General features: G+C 46.9%; 1 protein-coding gene across 1 annotated transcript in view; it reads right to left on the bottom strand.

Moving 5' to 3' along the window:
* LOC1270271 (mucin-5AC) overlaps positions 1–10,054 on the bottom strand; it is a 32,548-nt gene extending 22,494 nt beyond the window's left edge. Inside the window, exons 1-2 of the mRNA XM_061644033.1 lie at positions 9,198–10,054; positions 8,450–9,049 (exon numbers count right to left, since the gene is read on the bottom strand). Of these exons, the coding sequence (XP_061500017.1) occupies positions 8,450–9,032 (583 nt within the window). The 5' untranslated portion in view covers positions 9,033–9,049; positions 9,198–10,054. The remainder of the gene's footprint in view (positions 1–8,449; positions 9,050–9,197) is intronic.
* Between the last annotated feature and the right edge of the window lie 8,421 nt (positions 10,055–18,475).

Raw genomic sequence — 18,475 nt, 5'->3', positions numbered from 1 at the left:
CCTAAAAAGTGTCCGATTTGCATCGTTACGTTGTTTGTACTTCATTTATGACGACGACATTGATGACGATGATGATGATGATGATGTTGATGGAACGTGCTGACTTGGTCCCGGGTCTAATTTCGCATCCCAAACGGTAATGCTGGACTGCTCCGGCGGTGGTAAGTGGGAGAACGGTGTGCTCATGTACATCCTGTGGCTGTGGTCTATGGATAGCGCAACGCTGGATGACTAGAAACGATGCAACCCGGCCGGTGCTGCCAATGAAACTGCAATGAGTCCTTACCCCGATCCGACCGTAATCCCTGCTCCTTCTCTCCCAAGGTGTAAAATAAACGGTAAACGTAGGCTTAATTTCTCTACCGCCACCCACCACGAGCCGGCGCACCACGTGTGAGTGTGCGAGGGCAAACCGGAACGGTCAAGACACGAAAGGTCGGATGGTCTAATTTTGCCAACGCTGACCCGTTGCGGTCAGTTCAGCGAAAAGCAGCAGCAGCAGTGGTGCTGGTGGTGGTGGTCAATTTAGTCGTAATTTACCGAGCTATCGATGCCTTAATCATTGTCTGAAATAATGGGATCATAAAACTACTCAATTAAGATTAACTCGAGAGGGAGCGTTTCGGGTTCGGGTTTTTACACTCCGGAGGTCTATGTTGTCGGGGGCGCATCCGTCGGTCGTTCGCTTCCATACTTCGCCCGTGGGGGTTGGCCGGATCCGTGTTGTAGTATACTTGAAACTAACCATTATCTATGCTCGGTAAAGCTAGGCAACAATTAAACCTCAAGCTTTGCGCTTGGTGCGTTCGTGTGGCTTCGAGACGTGCAAGATTTGAGGAAGATATTCCTCCAATTCCTCCCCCTATGTCTTTTAGTGCTTCAGTGCAGTTGCTTCCGTCTGCTAAACACAACTGCTAGTGCCGGTTCTTCTCGTCTGCCTCTGGATATCTTTCATCTCTTGGCAGCAAGACTTTAAGAGAGCGTGCGAAAGCGTGCTGAGGGATGTTGTGAGGTGCCTAGCGCCAATCGATACTGTACGGTCGGGTGCTTAATGCGGCATGAATTATCCTTTACCACCGGGCGGCGGCACGATGCTGCATGCATACATGCGAGCTGGCGGGAGCTGAGCGATGCAGCTCGTGATCGTGCCGAGACGTGTTGATTCTTTGTAACGACGTGAGATGAACAAAGGAAGTGATATTACCGGGTGCGGTTCCGAGAAAATCTGCTTTGAGGTTTACTTGAGTGTGTGTCTGTGTTGGGGCGATGAAGTGAAGGATATGCTGTATTCTCTTAAACATTAAACAATGGTTCCGAAAGTAAATTCTTTTAAAACACAAACCGTAGCTTACGTATGCGATATCTTTGCTTTTGCTAAATCAGGTTAGGCGTTAGTACTATTACAAAATATGTTTTCTCACGATAAATGGTAAATTAACACTGTTGCCAAACAAATCTACCTTTACATACATTCGGGCGTATAGTAAGTGTTGTGCGCCTGAATGTATGCGTAGTATGTAAATGTTCGAACTACCCAACAATTTAGTAACTTAAATTGGTTAGCATATCCTTCCAGCTTATTGTTCAAATGGATTTCTAAATGAATAAAATAAAAGAAAAAAAAACTAGAAAACATAAACAATTCCATTTTTACACGAAACAAACACCAGCATTTTCCGAAAAGCATTGTTGCCTCTTATAACTTGCAGATTGCTTACATCGTAAAATATTCAGCGAAAGCTACTTGATCCAAGTTGGCAAGTTTAAGGTGGCAGTACAAATTTAAATGATACCCAAAACACGCTACCAACTATGTCGTCAATGGCTTTGCACCTTGTTTATTACTGGAACAAATTCGCCGTAAGCATTACACGATCGTCCGGTGTAGCTATTGCTTGCCGGACTGACCTGCCGGTGCGATCCAGCATACGTACGAAAAGTGAAGCCATAACAGTAGGAGATTTCATAAAATGTCTTAAATTGACTTGAGCTCTTAACTCTCTCAACCTTCAGCTTCTGTGTTTGCTTCTGTTTGATGGAGCAGATTGTGTCCTTTTCTCCTGCCAACTACTACCACTCACCCACTCGTATTCTAACTCCGGCGTTTGCCAACTTGTTTGACCGACACTTGTTTGACATGCTTCCGGAGTGCCTTTTTCCGAAATTCCAATTTACATTACCCAGCTAGCTCCACGTGGGGGTAGTGTTGCAGGCAGTTCCACAGCGCACCACCTTCACCGGCACCCGGTTTGTGCTACATTTTGGTGCACCTTGCTTTTCCTGAACTTCGTTTTGGCGCTGTGGCTCTTTGGCGCTTACCTTTTTTTCATTGGTTCTTTCCTGGTTCGTGTACCCTGTTGTTACCTTGTTTGAAATTATGCAAAATCGATACACGCCACTCAGTCAGCCTCAGTGTGTGTGTGTGTCTTGACAGCAAGTAACCCGTCTCCGAGGAGTGGTGAGCAGGCAGCACCAGCGAGAAGCATGGGGTGTTTGTGCAGTAGTAACCTGTTTATGGTGCGATATGCTAACAACAACAACATTGTTGATGTTTCGAAAACAGCAGCAGCAGTGGCAGTGGTAGAGGCAACATTTAATGGCGCCTCGTCGGGTGAAATGTTGCCACCTTCGATAAGCTTGTGAGTGGGCGAACAGTGAGCTGGATAAATGTTGATATGTCGCTGTTTCGGGGCAAACTTCCCTTTTTTTCAAGAGGGAACAAGAGCAGGCAAGGAAACGCAAAACGCCGAAGTGAACAAAATCATCCTTTGAATAAACATAAACCGTAACCAACGAGACCCTTGCACGTCTGCCGGGGGTGAGCTGCAATTTTTCCCGACCAAAAACATGATTTTGGGTTCTTTTCTTTTCGTTCGCGCACCGGGAAAACAAGAACGAAGAGACCTCCCGCGGATTTTATGTTATGTTTTTTTTTGTTTCTGGAAGGGTTTCCTAAAGACACACACACACACACACTCTCAATATTACGAACTGTTTCTTGGCGCTTTTCTTCATGCAACACGTTTGATTACGTGTACCGAATCAGAACAAAAGGGACGTTTTCGGGCACGGCGGGTGGCAAGCTTAAACTGTTGACTTGGGTGAGTTTTCGGCGCGTTTTCCTCCCGTTCACCATTTCGGGGGCTAGCTGTCGCTTACAACACCACTCCACCGGGCAGCCTCGGTAGTCGGCATGCTGTTCGACGAGTGGCACCTGTAACAGTTTGCCCTTGCAGCTACTACTACGAATAACGAACCCCAAGGCTCGATGGATCATTCGACACCCTACTGAATGGAGCTTGGTTTTGCTGTGCGTGTGTTTCATCGTGTGTGTGTGTGTATATGTATGTGTGAAAATCGGGTTGGTTATATTTTACGTGTCGCACGCAACGTCAATGGCACTACAGAAAATTTGGCACTTTTTTTTTCGCGAATCAACATTTCTGACATTTTCCGCAAAGCGCCTACCGTGGCACTTATGTTGCGTCTCATGTTCACAGCAATGGCGGTGGCGGAGAATCGGGAAGGTCACACGTAAAGTGCACTCCAGCGCCACGCTGGGATGACGTTGATGACGTTGGCGCTGTGAAGGGAAATGGGGCAAAAAAGTGTCAAAATTGTTGCACCGCATAAGGAGCGCGATGGACAGTTCGAGGTCCCTGGTGGGTGTAGCCGACGATTGGTTACATTATAGTAGTTTGTTTCCATTTACCTTTCGTAAATGATTGAAGCACAATTTGGGTTACCTGTCAGAAGAGTACCGAGTTCACACGTTTTCTACCCGCCGGAAGCGTCGGAATGGTACAGTGACTACTAAGTGGTACGATGAGCTAGAATTTACAATTTATTTTGTACGCTTTGAAGTAGTCGTGGTATCATAGGTGCTTTCAGCAGTAAAATTCTCAATTCAAATGGAGCTGGAAAGTTTGTAGAACGTTTGGAAATAAACTAAATTGATGTTGAAGTATAACCAAACTCCTTATTTGCTTTCATTGTATTACAGGATTGCTTCCCCGTCCAATAACTAGCAGTCTACTAGTCCAATAACTGCGCTGCTTGAAGTGTGGATCAATATTTGATTGCGAAGGCAATTGAAACATTAGCTTTAATCAACGCTCGTTGCCATCCTCCGATGAGTGTTGGAATGATGAATAATAAATGAACAAGTGTCACGTGTTGAGGTAACCCTTAAGACCCCAAGAGAGTTATCACTCATTAGTGACGTTGCTAGTGGCGGCGTTCGATAAAGGAATATTCATAAATCGACCATGAAAAATCAACAAGTGTGATGTATAGATTAACACAATTGTTTACAAATATATTTTTGTTGAAAACGCATTACATCTGCTCTTTCTCAGTAGCATCAGTGGAGTAATTTAAATGTAAGTGTCCAAACAGTCAAAACACTTGTCTCAAAACTAACACAATGCACACACCACTATCACACGCAGAACAAAACATGCAATAAAAGAAACACACATACATTTTCAACAAATCTCCCTTCGCGTGGAAGACGGTAGCGTGCGTGGTGCGTTAAAAACATGTTTCGTAAACAATATCGCAAACACGAAGAACCGTTTCTGCCAGCAGGCAACACGCACTTCCTGTCTGCTGGCCACGGAAGGCCAGTTTTAAAGCGTTCGTTACCACGGTGGCGAAATGTAGCGACTTTTCTATTTCCCGAACGCTAGCCTGAATCCGCGGGGCGTTTAAACGGCGCTTCTACCTGGGTTTAAACGGCTGTGGGCGGTGAGGGTTGCGGTGGAATCAGTTTTCTGACTAATTAATGTTGCTGCACCCTCCCGTGTACCCTGTTTGTGCGCCTGTTTGTGCGGGCCCGTATTGCTTAACTCGAACCACCTGACTGCTTCCGGCATTCTTGATTCTTTTATTAGATTTTACTCCTTCCCGGCCCGGTTCTTATCAGTTGATTCGATTAGGTCGGCCAGTTTCAATGTGTTTCTCTTGGCTAAAAGGGGATCGTGGCGGTGGTTGGGGTTTGGTTTTTTTTTATCGGGATTGTACATCAAAGGTGCAAATAAATCACCATTTCAAATATTTCTTGTTTAATTATTGGTAATAGCAGAAGAAAGCAATGAGTATAAATTTGGTGCATGAGATATTAAGTTGTACAGGCTAGTGTGTAAGTGTAATTTGCTGTTAATTTCGTAATTGTGGCAGACAACAACATAGTTTGGTAAACAAAGTAGTAAAAAGTTAGTTAGTACGAAATGATTGCATAATTTTAGGCGCTTTTCAATATACACGATGTGTCTTTGTATATTTTTGTTTTATTATAGCCTACATTTAGGCGCTTTTTATCTTCCTTTATAGTAATTCATGTAACCAAGTGAAATTCGCGAATAAGAATTTACTCTCTTTATTTTCGTGCAGACCTCCAAACCAACGAAGTTAGTACAGGCTCCAAACATATTTTATTTAAACAAGATGTTTTGAATAAAAGCATCCACGTGTCACTTCATTTTGGCACGTGCAGTAACATTTTATCGATTACTGAGGCTGTGAAAATCGCCCGATACACTCAATATGCTCTCACCAACTTGTCGCGACAGTATAGTTGCACAAAATTAATTATGACATGCTTTTTTCAACACTCTCTTTACTCCTACCCATCCCCACTCGCGCTCAATTGGATGAACATGGGAGGAGAGTGTGCGGGCATCAAATCCATCGTAATTGCTCGTCACTTTATGGCGACCAAATCAGATGGTGGTCCACCACGCAACACTATCCTACACACCCAAACACACACACATACGGTATTAGTTACCGTTCGTTCTACACCTCTGTGCAAGGGTACATAATAGCTGTACGTATTTTATTTTATTCTCGTTCCCCCGCCAACGGGCGGAGGCGTGCGAGGCCGGGACAGAAAGGCTCGCAGTAGACCGGAGCGTCCGAACTGTCCGAACATGTGATGTGACTAATTGGATTATGAGTTCAATCAACGGACAACTTGTTGGACCAGCCGGGTAGTGCGAGCGAGTGAGTGTCACGGTGCCCAAACTTCTCTTTCCCATACAGCTCACACATGCTGACACAGACGAACGCAACCCAGTGTGGCCAAATTGGCGTATTATGTAGCATTCGAAAACTTTGTCAGTCGTGTATGAATGATTTTGTGCCGGCAGGTTGCGCCAGTCCTCCTCCTTCCTGCGGGCTCGGGTATATGCCCAAAAGGCACGGTGTGACGGTGACAGTTTTTGACTTATTCTGTCCAGTTCAACACCTCCGTTTCGGTTTCTCCTGCTTTCCAAGGGTTGTACCGACGCCTCCTTCTTTATATACAGCAATTAATGGTTACCATCTATGGGCGGTATAACCGGTGGCTTGTATGCTTCCAAACAAAAAATGTCCAATTTCAGGCTGGGCTAACCCAAACACACCCGCAGCCGCATCTCCCAGGTAGCCGTGATAAGGAGGCACGAAAGGAGCGAGAATAAATACGCAACACGTACCCGGGTGTCCGAATGTGTCACTATGAATGTTTTACGAAGAGCCCTACACTTCCCTTGTTCGTAGCCCACACGTGTTTCGAGTGCGCTTACCATTTTCCCTTTTTTTTTCGCGCCCGCTTTTATGTTGCCTTTTGCCATTGTTGCGTGTTATGGTATTACAGGAAGACACACGAAATAATTAAATGACAACGAGAGAATCGTACCCAGGATCTTGTTTGCCGTGCAGGTGCGATGCGAAAGGCGCAAGGGATTCGATACCGAGCGCGAATGGTGCAGGCTTTCGCAGGGTGTAATCAAATTAGTGTTAATTTAACTGGCCCGCTTCGGTACCGTTGGATTGAGGGTATGGATGTATTTTTTTTCGTTTGTTTTCTCTCACCTCGCACCAATATTCAGCGCCAGGTTTAAAACAACCGATTCGCGAAAAGGTCACGCTTGTACGCGTACTTACGCGCGCTGCTCCATGTGAGCGCTATCCAATTTTTTGGTTTGACGCAACACGCTTCCATCGAACGTGTGTAATGCGGTTGGTGGGGATTCAGGCGGTTTATTTTCGCCCACACTGATTGCGAATAATGTAAGATACGTCCGTGAAGTAATCGTAACGAGACCTTTACCTGTCCCACCTCGACAGCACAAACCACCTTGGCACCTTTCGCGGGGACCATTTCCAGCCAAACCCACTGTGCAAGTGTGGCCACAAGGGCGGCTTTCCCAAACGGACATGGTCACGGAGCACGGGTCCACGGGTGTGCGTTGCAGGCTTACGGTGTGGCGACACAAATTAGGTTTCGCTCACAATCAACCGGCTCGTACGTCCCGTGCCCAGCCCAGGAATGATGATTGCTGCGGGGGATTTTCTTCGTTTGCATTGTGGTCGGGTTTTGGCGAGAGGTCGTTGACTGTGCGTGCTGTGCGGGAGACTTGCCTGCGGTCAGGTGGGAGGGCTATAATAATGTTACGGTAAGGCTTTAGAAATCGGTTAATTGAATGCTCCACGGTAAGTGGTCTCGGTGACGATGGCTTGAGGCTGATTTATGGTTTAAAGACGGTAAGCGGGTTAAAGCTGACACCGATTGGTATGCATCGTATAGGAATTTAAAGCCGTGTCGAGATTGACACGTTAGATTGATCAGGAAATTGATACATTGCTTTTCTGGCTTGAATGGACAAATGGAACCTGTCACAAGGCAGGACCGAAGTCGATGAGACACGTCAAGGGACATCGGGCGTAACTATTAGAGGTGACATTGCTTGGGTAATGATCATGAACAAAACTGATTCTCTACTTTAAGCCTGATAAATACAAAAGTAGGATGTGACATCATTTCCCAAGATTTGTAGTTTAGTAGACAATATCCAGTTCGAATTATGTGAATGAGGATATATAAACACTTGAAGTGGATTGTGAGGCTCATAGCATTTGGTTTGTCTTGACTTTTCTAGTTGAGGAGAAATGAAACTCAGTTAAAGACTAGCAACTTCAAGGAGCCCTTTAAAAACTCCGATGCTAGTCTTAATGTTTAGTATACAAATCTAGTACATAGCCTTTGTTTTTGAAATCCTTTATTTTTATTTTTAAGTCAATGAATAGTTTTCAGAAGGAAGAGCTAGCCCTAATTGCGGATAAATTCACTTTGAATATGTGTAAAAGATACAGAGAAGAAATCTCTCATAGTGATAATCGGAATAGGAGCGGAAAGCACTTGCTCATCCAAGTGTTCCGAAGATTTCCAATCATCTATTTCTAAGAATACCTTGCTTAAATACTGCCCCAAAATTTCTGCAAATTATTTCAGCAACCTTCATTTAACAATTTCAATGTTTCATTTCATCTTGGCAATTGATTTTCCACGAAGGACAAATAAAGAATGTACCTGCAAGGCTCGGACAAAAACCGCTTGATACTTTATGCATAAGAAAAGGCAGAGTTGGGGAGGGGAGGGCAAAACGAGCACCCCGGGACTTACCGCTCTTGTTTTCCGAAATGTTGGTGTAATAGATCGGCGCAACGCAGCCCTCGGTCGGGCTGACCGGGCCGCTCGTATCATCCTTGCGCTGCACAATGCCGGCCCCGTTGCTGCCCACCGTGCTCTGGCCGTTCGCCAGCGTAAAACTAACACTGCCCACACTGTCGGCCTTGCGGCCGCTGGCCCCGTCCAGCTTGCTGGAGCCCTCCAACACTCCACCACTGCCGGCCGGACCACCACTAATGACACTGACACTGTTCAGCAGCACCAAACCGTTGCCGCCCGTTGGCTCTTTGCCGTTTTTCACAATAACATTTCCCAAGGCACTGCTACCACTCAAGCCGGCACCGCTGCCCCCGCCTCTGGCCGCGCCGGCTGACCGGACTGTGGCGGTACGGTTGCCCTGTTCACTTGGCTCCTTGAGCGATTTACCATTGACCACCACCACCTGTCTGGTGGTCGTTTGATGTTGCTGCTGATGATGGTTGCCGGAGCCACCGGTAGCGGTTACCACCGTGGTTCGGTTCCGGTACGCCGGCATCGCCGGGGGTTGTTGCTTTTTCACGATGTAACAGCGCGGCATGGCGGGCTGGGCTTCAGCTGCGTTGTGTTTTGGTTGTTGGATGGAATACAGATTTTGAAATCGATGGTCGATTTAAAGCAGCGAATCGACGCTTCGGTTCGCTTTGCTTTTTGTTTTGTTTTTGCTAGTGATTGCTAGTTATGCTAGTTAATTGATGTTACATACCAGAAGGCGTGTGGATTTACCAAGGGATAGTTTCGATTTATACACAACTCAACAGTAGTATTGCTTATCCGTTTCGAATCATGTACAGTTTTTTGTTTATCACACTTCTTTCCACATTGCACTTCAAGCGCTTTCCGCTAGAGAGCGCCACCTAGTACGCTAGTTTAGTGGAGTGCGATTGCATACATGCTGGCGCAAACAGTAAGCGCCGGCTTTTGTGTTGTTCGGGTGTGGTGTAATCGGCATTAAAGCGGCACAATAATTTCACTAATGCTGTGCGTGTCACTCGTGAGTATGAGCGAGAGAGTTCCGTTCGTCATCGATCAACCAAAAATCACACACACACACATGTACACTTATTGGGTGTAGTGAACTGGCTCACAACACCACCCAAGCACCTTGGTTACTTTTTCTTCGTTCGGTTCGTGTCGCTTCTCTGCAACCAGCACGAAGGAAACGCGCGCGTGCAAAATTTCCCACCACCACCACCAACGGGACCGTTTTTGGAAAGCCCGGAAAAGGAAAACACACTTGTTGGATTTATGAAATATGCTTCACTGCCGCCCGAAACCGAACCGAAAGGATGGCGAAGGCGAGATGCGCACGAGCTGATTTCTGGCAGCCGATCAGCATCAGTGGGCCAGTCTGTGAGCTGGGGCCTGGGCTGGACGGCACTGGCGGGTGACGGGCGATGTTACGCAGCGGACCATCTCCCGCTTAGATGCTTTGCTTCATTTCCGAACCTTCTGGGACGGCTTCGTGGCCTTCGTCGAGCACTGTGCGTCTGTGTTTGCTTTAACGCATCCTCACGCACACACACACACAAGTGCGAAGGTGCACAAACACACACACACACACAAACACAGTAGGTCTTTCCGGTATGACGCCTAGCGGTGGTACGCGTTCGTCCTGCCCGATTGCGATAGACCGAAATTGATGGGCCACAGGTGCACCGAAAGCGGGAAGGGTGCTCAAGGAGTGAAATGGTGCTGATGATGTTGATTTTGGACGTTTGCAGCGATTCCCTTTCACGGCTCGATAGGCTTGGCGAAATTGCACACCAGCTTCGGGAAGGGAAAGGGTTTCGTTCGATCTCTCCCACTCACTCTCTCTCTCTCTCTCTCTCTCTCCGACAACACTGTTCCTGCAGTCGACACTGAATTGCGGGATAATTTTCCGCTGATCCAGCACGCTGATCCTTGCGACACTTGGCGCCCTTAGTGTCGATGGCGAATTGCCCCGGCGTGTCTGTGTGTGTGTGCGCTCTCGGTTGACAGCCGTCAGCATAAATCGTTGCCCAACGCTATCACATCGCGTGTGTTGTAGTTTCCGGTCCGGCTGTCTGTCTGCTGACTCTGGTAGTTTGTCTTTTGTGCCCTGTTGCCCTGCTGGGAACACACACTACGAGAGCTACACGAGAGCCTAAAGTAATTGTTTGTGCACTATACTGTGCCTAGTGTGGCCAGTGATACGCTCGGCTAATATCAAAATGGCGCAGAGTATATATATGTTTGACAAGCGAACGTACCGAGGGAGCCAGTGCTTGTAACGAGATGCTTTCCGCTGACTCAGCGCGTTTGCGATTAGACGTCTTTACTTTCGTTTACTGCTACTAATTAACACCGTGCTGGGATAGTATATTGACATAGTTGGGTTGCTTTTTCCTCCCTTTTGCGAGTACCGTACATTGGATTTGCCATTTAAAATATATCGCTCTATCGACTACATCTCCTCACCGTATCGTATTCTTCACAGAATGGTTATTGCTTTCGTTGTCTGAATATTGCTTCCGCTCGCTACATGATGCGAGCCGGGGCTCCGTTTGCTTTTCCGCTTTTTTGTTGTTGCCAGTTTTTCACATCCACATCCGTGTATCACGCATCTTAATGTTCTCGTGCCGCGAACGTACTATCTATTCCGGCGTGTGTATGGGTGCCGTGTACGCCCGAGCGTCCATTAAAAAGAAACGCGGTCGTCGTTACTGTGCTTCCGGTGGCGTCCGGTCGCAAATGAAGAACTCGGTAGATCAAACCGAAGCAGCGGGAGCGAGCAGGATAACCGACAGCCGTCGGTTGGCCAACGTGCGCCGACAAGAATGGGAGAACCCGTGGACACGTCCGCACCGCGACGACGCCTTCGGGCGGTTCGGGTTTTCGGGAGGGAGGGGGGGGGGTTTGATGGAAGAGGGAAGTAATTATTACAACGGTGCGGCAGTAAACGCGGGCGCAGAGGTTGACTGGGTGGCCCCAATGCAACAAGTAGCTTTTAAGTGGTGGTAAGCTAAGCTCGCTTACGATCGGTTCGTAGTGAGGGTTCGTAACTGGAAAGGGAGGGTGCAGTGTGTGTGTGCGGTAGACTTCCTGCTGGAGCAAGGGAAGGGAAATCGTTAGGAAAATCGACCTTTTTCTGTCCGTCGAGGTCGTGGTGAAACATAGAACCGTCGGGAAGATTTTTTTTTCAAACAGGTAGAACGTTACAGCGCGTTACATTACCGCGTCGGACGCGCCAACCTTTCCCACATGCCAACAGGTGCTGCACGGGGGTATCCTTGTTGGTAACGAACTTCACAAGGACAACTACGCCTCGGGAGCTGTGGCGTAGCTCACCGTCCTGGCTGGCTGCCTGTAAGCGTAGTTTGGCTGCGTTTACACTTCGCTTCCGGTTACACAATTGCCGCAAGGATGTTGTATGTACCCAACACGGCCGTTCGTTTGGCGTGGAATCGATTTCCTCGCGGGCTTGTTTCGCCGCACCAGCAAACACACTTGTTTGCAGGCGGTTCTCACTGGTGTTTGGCTCGTTGTTCCTGCGCCACTACGCTTCAGCGTTCACAGTTTCACTAGCAAACACACACACACACACCTGACTGTCTTTGGCCGTCTTCACGAAGGGATTTCCCTGTTTTATTTTGCGCCGCGACTGACCACGGATAGGAGACAACCGCCCTGCCGGAGTTTTCAAGCGACCGTCGACCGTGAGGCCTTTGCGGCCATTGTTCACTGCACATTGGGTTTGCACAAAACGCCAGCCACACCGGGCCCGGCGGCCATGCTTGCTTTTTGCTGTCGCACTGTGGCCACTGCCGAATCTGTTTTTTTTTCTTTTTGTTGCCTCCCTACTGCTGCTGCTGGTGCTGCTGCTAGCGCTGCTGTTGCTGCTCACGTCGGCACTACAGTGGCAGAGAATGGGCGCTACCACCAATACATGCCCGTCGGCACGGGTAACTCGCGTCGCGGGGATCGGATCCCGTTGTTTTCCCTTTTGCCTGGCACACAGACACAAACGCACACAGTGTTAGCGGTGACGCTGCGACAAGTGGGTTTTTGGGCCGATTCGTGTGCAGCAAACAAGTTGCTATCGTCAGCACTCAACACGGTACACTCAGTCACCCGCTAGCGGTAGCTCATTTTCCTGTGCTGCCTGTGGCATTCGACCGTTGATGCTTTCGTTCGCTTGTTGATGCCTTTCACCCTACAGGGAGGGTCTCACGAGGGAAAATGTGTGTCCTTTTTCTAGCAAGCGGCTCTCACGTGCGCTCTCACTTGTGCTCGCTGCTTGTGCGTGTATTTGTGAGGGGTTTGCTTTTCCGTTTCCTGCCCTACGCCTTTTGTGTGTTCGTCTCTGTTGCTGTTGCTGCTGTCGCTCCCTCTCTCACTCGCTCTCACGCGCTTTTGCTTTTTTGTGTTCCAATCGTGTCACGCACTGCGCGTATTCGATCTTTTCACCCCTAACCACTTTTCGCACTTGTTTGGTACGTGAAGAAGATGGATAAAAGACGGACCGAGCACGGTCGCTTGGAAAAAGTGGCAATGCAGAATCAAAACACACATACAACACACACACACAGAGGAGCGAAGGAAGCACACACACACAGCACAGCAGCACTGGTTTGAGAGGAAAGAAAACACACCGAAAACTGAACGAACCGAGCGCCGAGCACCGAGCCAGCAGCAGTGCGGGCAGCCAACTTTGCACGGTTGACAGGATGTGTTCGGGATTCGAGCAGTGGCAGCAGCGGCGATAGTAGCAGAGCTCTGTTCGGCCGTCGAGCAGTGGTTGAGTGTTTCGCATGCGTTTGTTTGCGGCTTCGTCGGTGTGCGTGTTTGAGCGCTCACGTTGCTGTTGCTTTCGCTTCGCGGCCGTAGTGGTAGTGGTATCGTCCGGCGCACTTGTTGTCCCAAGAAGGATTCGAGCAGTTTCGATGAGGCAATATCGGTGCGCCTGCGCCTACATTTCCCGTTGCATGTTGAAACGGTGTGACGGTGTGTCCTGTTTTTGTGTTTCGCTGTCAAATCCACCCATGAGCGGGAATCGAAAAGAGACTGGAAGGAAAATTGAAAAAAATCTTCGTAATTTTACTTTTGCACCCGGTTAGATACTAAAGTACTATTTGATGGGATGGTACAGCCTTTAAAATCCGAAAGATCATTTGGGGAACAGTTTAAGTAGCGTGTCTGTAACGTTCATTTTTGTTACATTCGTTACACTATGCAAATGACTTTCAAATCTGCCAAACGCAAACGGACGAATTAAAGCAATCGATAAACTAGCACGGTTCCATGTAGCGCTCATTAACATGCTTCATTTTTTTTCGTGTAATGACGCAACAAGTGAGTTGATGCGTTATTTAGACTTCAGAATTCTGTAGTGTAAGTTGTAACAAATATTGCTTATGGAGTAGAAAAGTAGTTGGATGTCTAAAAAAAATCTGCAGAAAAATTCATATTTTGTATAATGTAAAAAAAATATTCAAGAACGCCTGATGGTATGCAAAACAAAGGTAATATCGTTTATAAAAGTATAACTTTTATTATTTACATACCTTTAGGCGAAATAAGTGTCGAATAAAAATCAAAATCAAATATAAATCTCGGTTTGACTAGCCTAATAGTGAATAGAATCATCTGCAGAATAGTAAACAACATATAAACCAATAAATCTACGGATGTCGTTCCCGAAGTAAAATACTTAAGCTGCACACCAGCATGGGAAAAAAAAGAAACCGGAACGAAGTGCGCCAGATCAAGCATCAGTTGTTGATTTAAACTGTCGCACAAACTACCAGCCGTTACTCAATCGAACACGCATGCAGTAATAGCGCTTATGGCAAGTGCAGCACGATTGCGCCCGGGGTGTATGAAGAAATAAATAGATGCACCATAACCCGTAACGATCCCGGGGAACAACGCTCGAACAGTACGCCGCCTCTGTGTACGAGAGTGTCGCAGCGCAGCTATTATTGGCGCCTGCCGCCTTTCCAACGGCTCGCTGGCCAACAGCGATAAACATAATTCTAAACATAATTTTACAATTTCTGCACGGACAATGAAAACACGCATAACAAGTCGTGTAGAACGTGGCGTCGAGGTCGTGCAAAAACGGGGGGCCGACCGTGGTTTGAGGGAAAAGTTTTCCCTTCGAAAACGGTTCTTTCCGTAGCGCCGTAGTTCCGTTCCGTGGGCAGGGAGTAAAAGTTTTTTTCCCCTCCCCAACCGTCCGCTCCTTCCCGTTTGTCCCCATGGTTGAAGGTGGAGGTGGAGAGGGAAAGAGGGATCAGCTTCGGAACGTGAGACGTTATCGATGTGTCCGACAATGGTCGTACGTTTTTCGGGCAGCCGTGTAGTTTGGTCAATGCAGGTCGAACTTTTGGTGCGGAAACATTTTACCATTGCGCTACGGCCACGGCCAGCGCTGCGGTACCGGGCGGGCTTTTCCCCGCGTTGTATGCGTCGTCGTAGCTAGGTACGTAGGTTTTGGGCCCGAGCTCGAGCACGTAACGAGGCGGTTGACGAAGGGGTAGAGCGGCAAGTCCTTGCTCGAATGCATCGGGACATACGCCGGGAAAACAAACAAGTTTCCGCAGCTTAATGCACCGCACTGGTGTGCTGCGTTTCGTCGTTTCGTTCGACGTCCTCTGCCTCACTCCCGGCCAACATTATGTGTGCGAAACATTATGTTGTGTGTTTTTGGTGCTGTTGTCCGCCGCTCTTCCGTTGGAAGCAGTAACACATACGCTATTGTTGTTGAGTGGATGCTTATGCAGTAAAACGGATTGGGTTCAGGTTTTGGCAAATAATTGAATTGCAATTTAATTTGCTGGACAAATACTTTCGCTCGTTATATCTCGTTACTTTTTGGACTTTATTTTACTGGATTGCGAAGGAAAACTATGTATGACTGTAGTTTATATTGACATGATTAAGCAAAATCTTTGAAAAATGACTGAAACCATATTTTAAATGCAAATCTGTATATTGGTTGTTTTAAAACAATATAAGATTAATTTATGCTGCTTTGTGATCCTTGTAAAAATACATGATTTTTCATCCGAAATTAGCGAAGTCACTGATGTTGTGATTCAAAACATTGATTACTTCTGAACGAATGACCAGACGGAAAGTAATAATAACAAAACATTGCATATATTTAGGCGATGAATTGCATTGCATCGTATCCATTAATTTGCCATTATGCTAGTTGTTATTTCAATCAATAAGACTAAAAAATAAAAGAAAATAATAGAAACCTGTTTATATTTTTCATAAGAGTTATAAACTAGCAAATGAAGTATTATTTAAGGAAAAAACATAATTAAACATTTACACAGCTTTTAAATAAACTAGCATACAAAATAAATGCTCTGGGTCAAAGGATCGCGAGCATTCTTGTTGAAATAAGATTGAATAGATTATCTTCTTCTTCTTCTTTGGCTCAACAACCGATGTCGGTCAAGGCCTGCCTCTACCCACTTGTGGGCTTGGCTTTCAGTGACTAATTGATTCCCCCCATAGCAGGATAGTCAGTCCTACGTATGGCGGCACGGTCTATTTGGGGATTGAACCCATGACGGGCATGTTGTTAAATCGTACGAGTTGACGACTGTACTACGAAACCGGCTCGAATAGATTATACTTTATACAAATAATGGAAGACATAAATACAATTATAAACAAAACAAATATTCAAATAATTACCTTCAGAATTTAAAACGTTTAATATTATAGCCCAGCAACAATATCACACAACGAGATTAACAGTAACCATGAATTGGTATTATAAGTTAAATCAAACGCACTAGTTATCCTTGCCTCTACTTCAACTAACCTGTGTCATGGCATTGAGCACGAAACAACAGTACTGTGTACCGTTCTGCAGCGTTAGGTTAGAACGAGCTACATGACGTTGGCCTCGTGTTAACCTACAAACACTAACGCACCCGAGGCGAACCATTCTGTACGTGGGAAGACATACAAGCCTTGCGTAATATCAACTCTCACTCGTTACCACCGGCACCGACCCCAATGCACGGGGATCGATGGAGGCATAATACCCGTCCTGGCTCTGGGTGGAAGGTGAAACGGTTTGTACCTCAACAAGTGCAACAAGGCAAACATATTGAAATAAACTTGTCCGACAATGTCCGCTGGTTTCGAGTCCGGTAATTCGGTACACACGGGATGCAACACGGGATGGCCAACCCGAATCGATGAACATGAACACGGCGTGTCGTATGAGGGTGGCGGTTGCCGACGACGCAAGTGGTTTGCGGGCAGGATGGCAGGCAGGTGTTTTAATTTGATGTGACAAGAAACGGAGTGTCTGGATGGATCTGGTTTGTCTATCTTCTGCCCGACTGTGCACGCTGGAGGCGGCGAACCGTGCCAACTGAGCGCCCCGTTTGCGTTACGACTGCCGGGGAACCATTTATTCCACCCCTTCGTCAGGCTGTGAACGAGGCTCTCGTCTCACCGGGGCCGCTTGCCAGCACTGGCGAGAGTTTGGGCAAGTCCGTTGCTGCACCACGGTGTGCGGATCATCTTCTGTGACAGAGCAGGTACTTAACACGTTCGTAAAATGGGGATAGGTAGCTCAAATTGAAAAAGTTACCGAACGATAGTATGCTTTTCGGCTTTTTGGGACGTCGTGCTTGGCGTACCTTGAAAGTGGCACTATCAGTGTATGATTTCTCCATTTCTCCTCGTGCAGGGACGTGTGTGTTGATGTCGTGTTGATCGAGAAGCTTGGATGGTAAGTGGAATTTTTCTGGTAGATGTACTGGATTCGGGTGGAGATGAAGGAGCAAACGAATGCACTTGTTTTCACTGAGATTTGGTCGATAATTCTGTACATTATGTTGGTGTTACTGTGGTTGAACTCAGTAAAGAGCAGAACTAATGGCAGGTCACTCGTTATGAGAGATACGATACATTTTTATATTCTAGGTTTAGCTTCTAGGGATGCCAAACTATAAAGTACGGGGGAAACTATTTGTAGCACTAAAGGCATCTTAATGTTTGAAGCAAGGAAGAGAGAACATCAGTTCGAGTTCAGGGTTTTTCATCGATCATGTTCTATAACGAATTTAAACAAGTTTGTAGCATTGATCGATTAACTTATTCTTAGTACACACCCCTTCCAGAACGTCCAGAAGCAAGCAAAAGTGTACTGTGCTACTTTCTATCGAAGCTCACGTTTATCTGTTCGAGGAAAGTTCCGCATTACGTTTCGCACTCCTCTGAGCGATGCAGCTTCGATGCATCGGAGTGATTGAATAAACATGTTTCGGGTGGAGTTTCGGGAGAAGTGCTTGACACCTGCTGCCCTAAGAGTGCCCGCTTTGATATGCTGCCTAATGTAGCGGAGTGTTTTGCAGTGAGTGTTTGCTTTCTGTCCCGCTGTTGACTCTGCTCCAAGTCGCCAAGAGCATCCTAAGCGGTGAGATAAGGATAAGGTCACACGGCGGTGCCACGGTTGTTGGGTGAAATCGCTTAAGATGGTCTATAAATTTTATCACTTAACGCAATCATTCCGAATTCCGAATCAATACCTTCTCGGTTGGGCAGAACGAAAGAGAACCTCCGCTTAACGCTTCCTGCTGCGAGTGGCAAGAGCTCTAGCAGAATAAATTTAATTCTGGAAGAAGTTGTGCTCGATGCACCGTTCCAGTACGATTACGGCGTGACATTCTCGTAAGCTAGCTAGGAAGAAGTTAGTATCGGGTACCCGGGTGTCCTTTTTCCCATCATTAATCGGTAATCAGGGCCGGTAAGTTTCGCAAGCCGGGTGGGTGTAGTATGCGAGCGAGATGTTTGAGCATCAAGTGGAACCAAGCATCCCAGCATTGGTACATGGGAAGCGGAATTTCGCGCCGAGCCCGGGACAGGCAGACGTCCCGGAATGTTTTTGGGAGCTGTTGAGGGTGTTTTGCGAAACTCTTCAAAGCTCTGCACCGTTGCAAAAGTTATCAAAGGGAGGGATGAGAAAAAAAAGCATAGAAC

The sequence above is a fragment of the Anopheles gambiae genome, chromosome 2, assembly GCF_943734735.2.
Source record: "Anopheles gambiae chromosome 2, idAnoGambNW_F1_1, whole genome shotgun sequence".
NCBI classification, from domain to species: domain Eukaryota; kingdom Metazoa; phylum Arthropoda; class Insecta; order Diptera; family Culicidae; genus Anopheles; species Anopheles gambiae.
The sequence above is the reverse complement of the archived record's forward strand: the minus strand, read 5'-3'. Positions and strand labels throughout refer to the sequence as shown.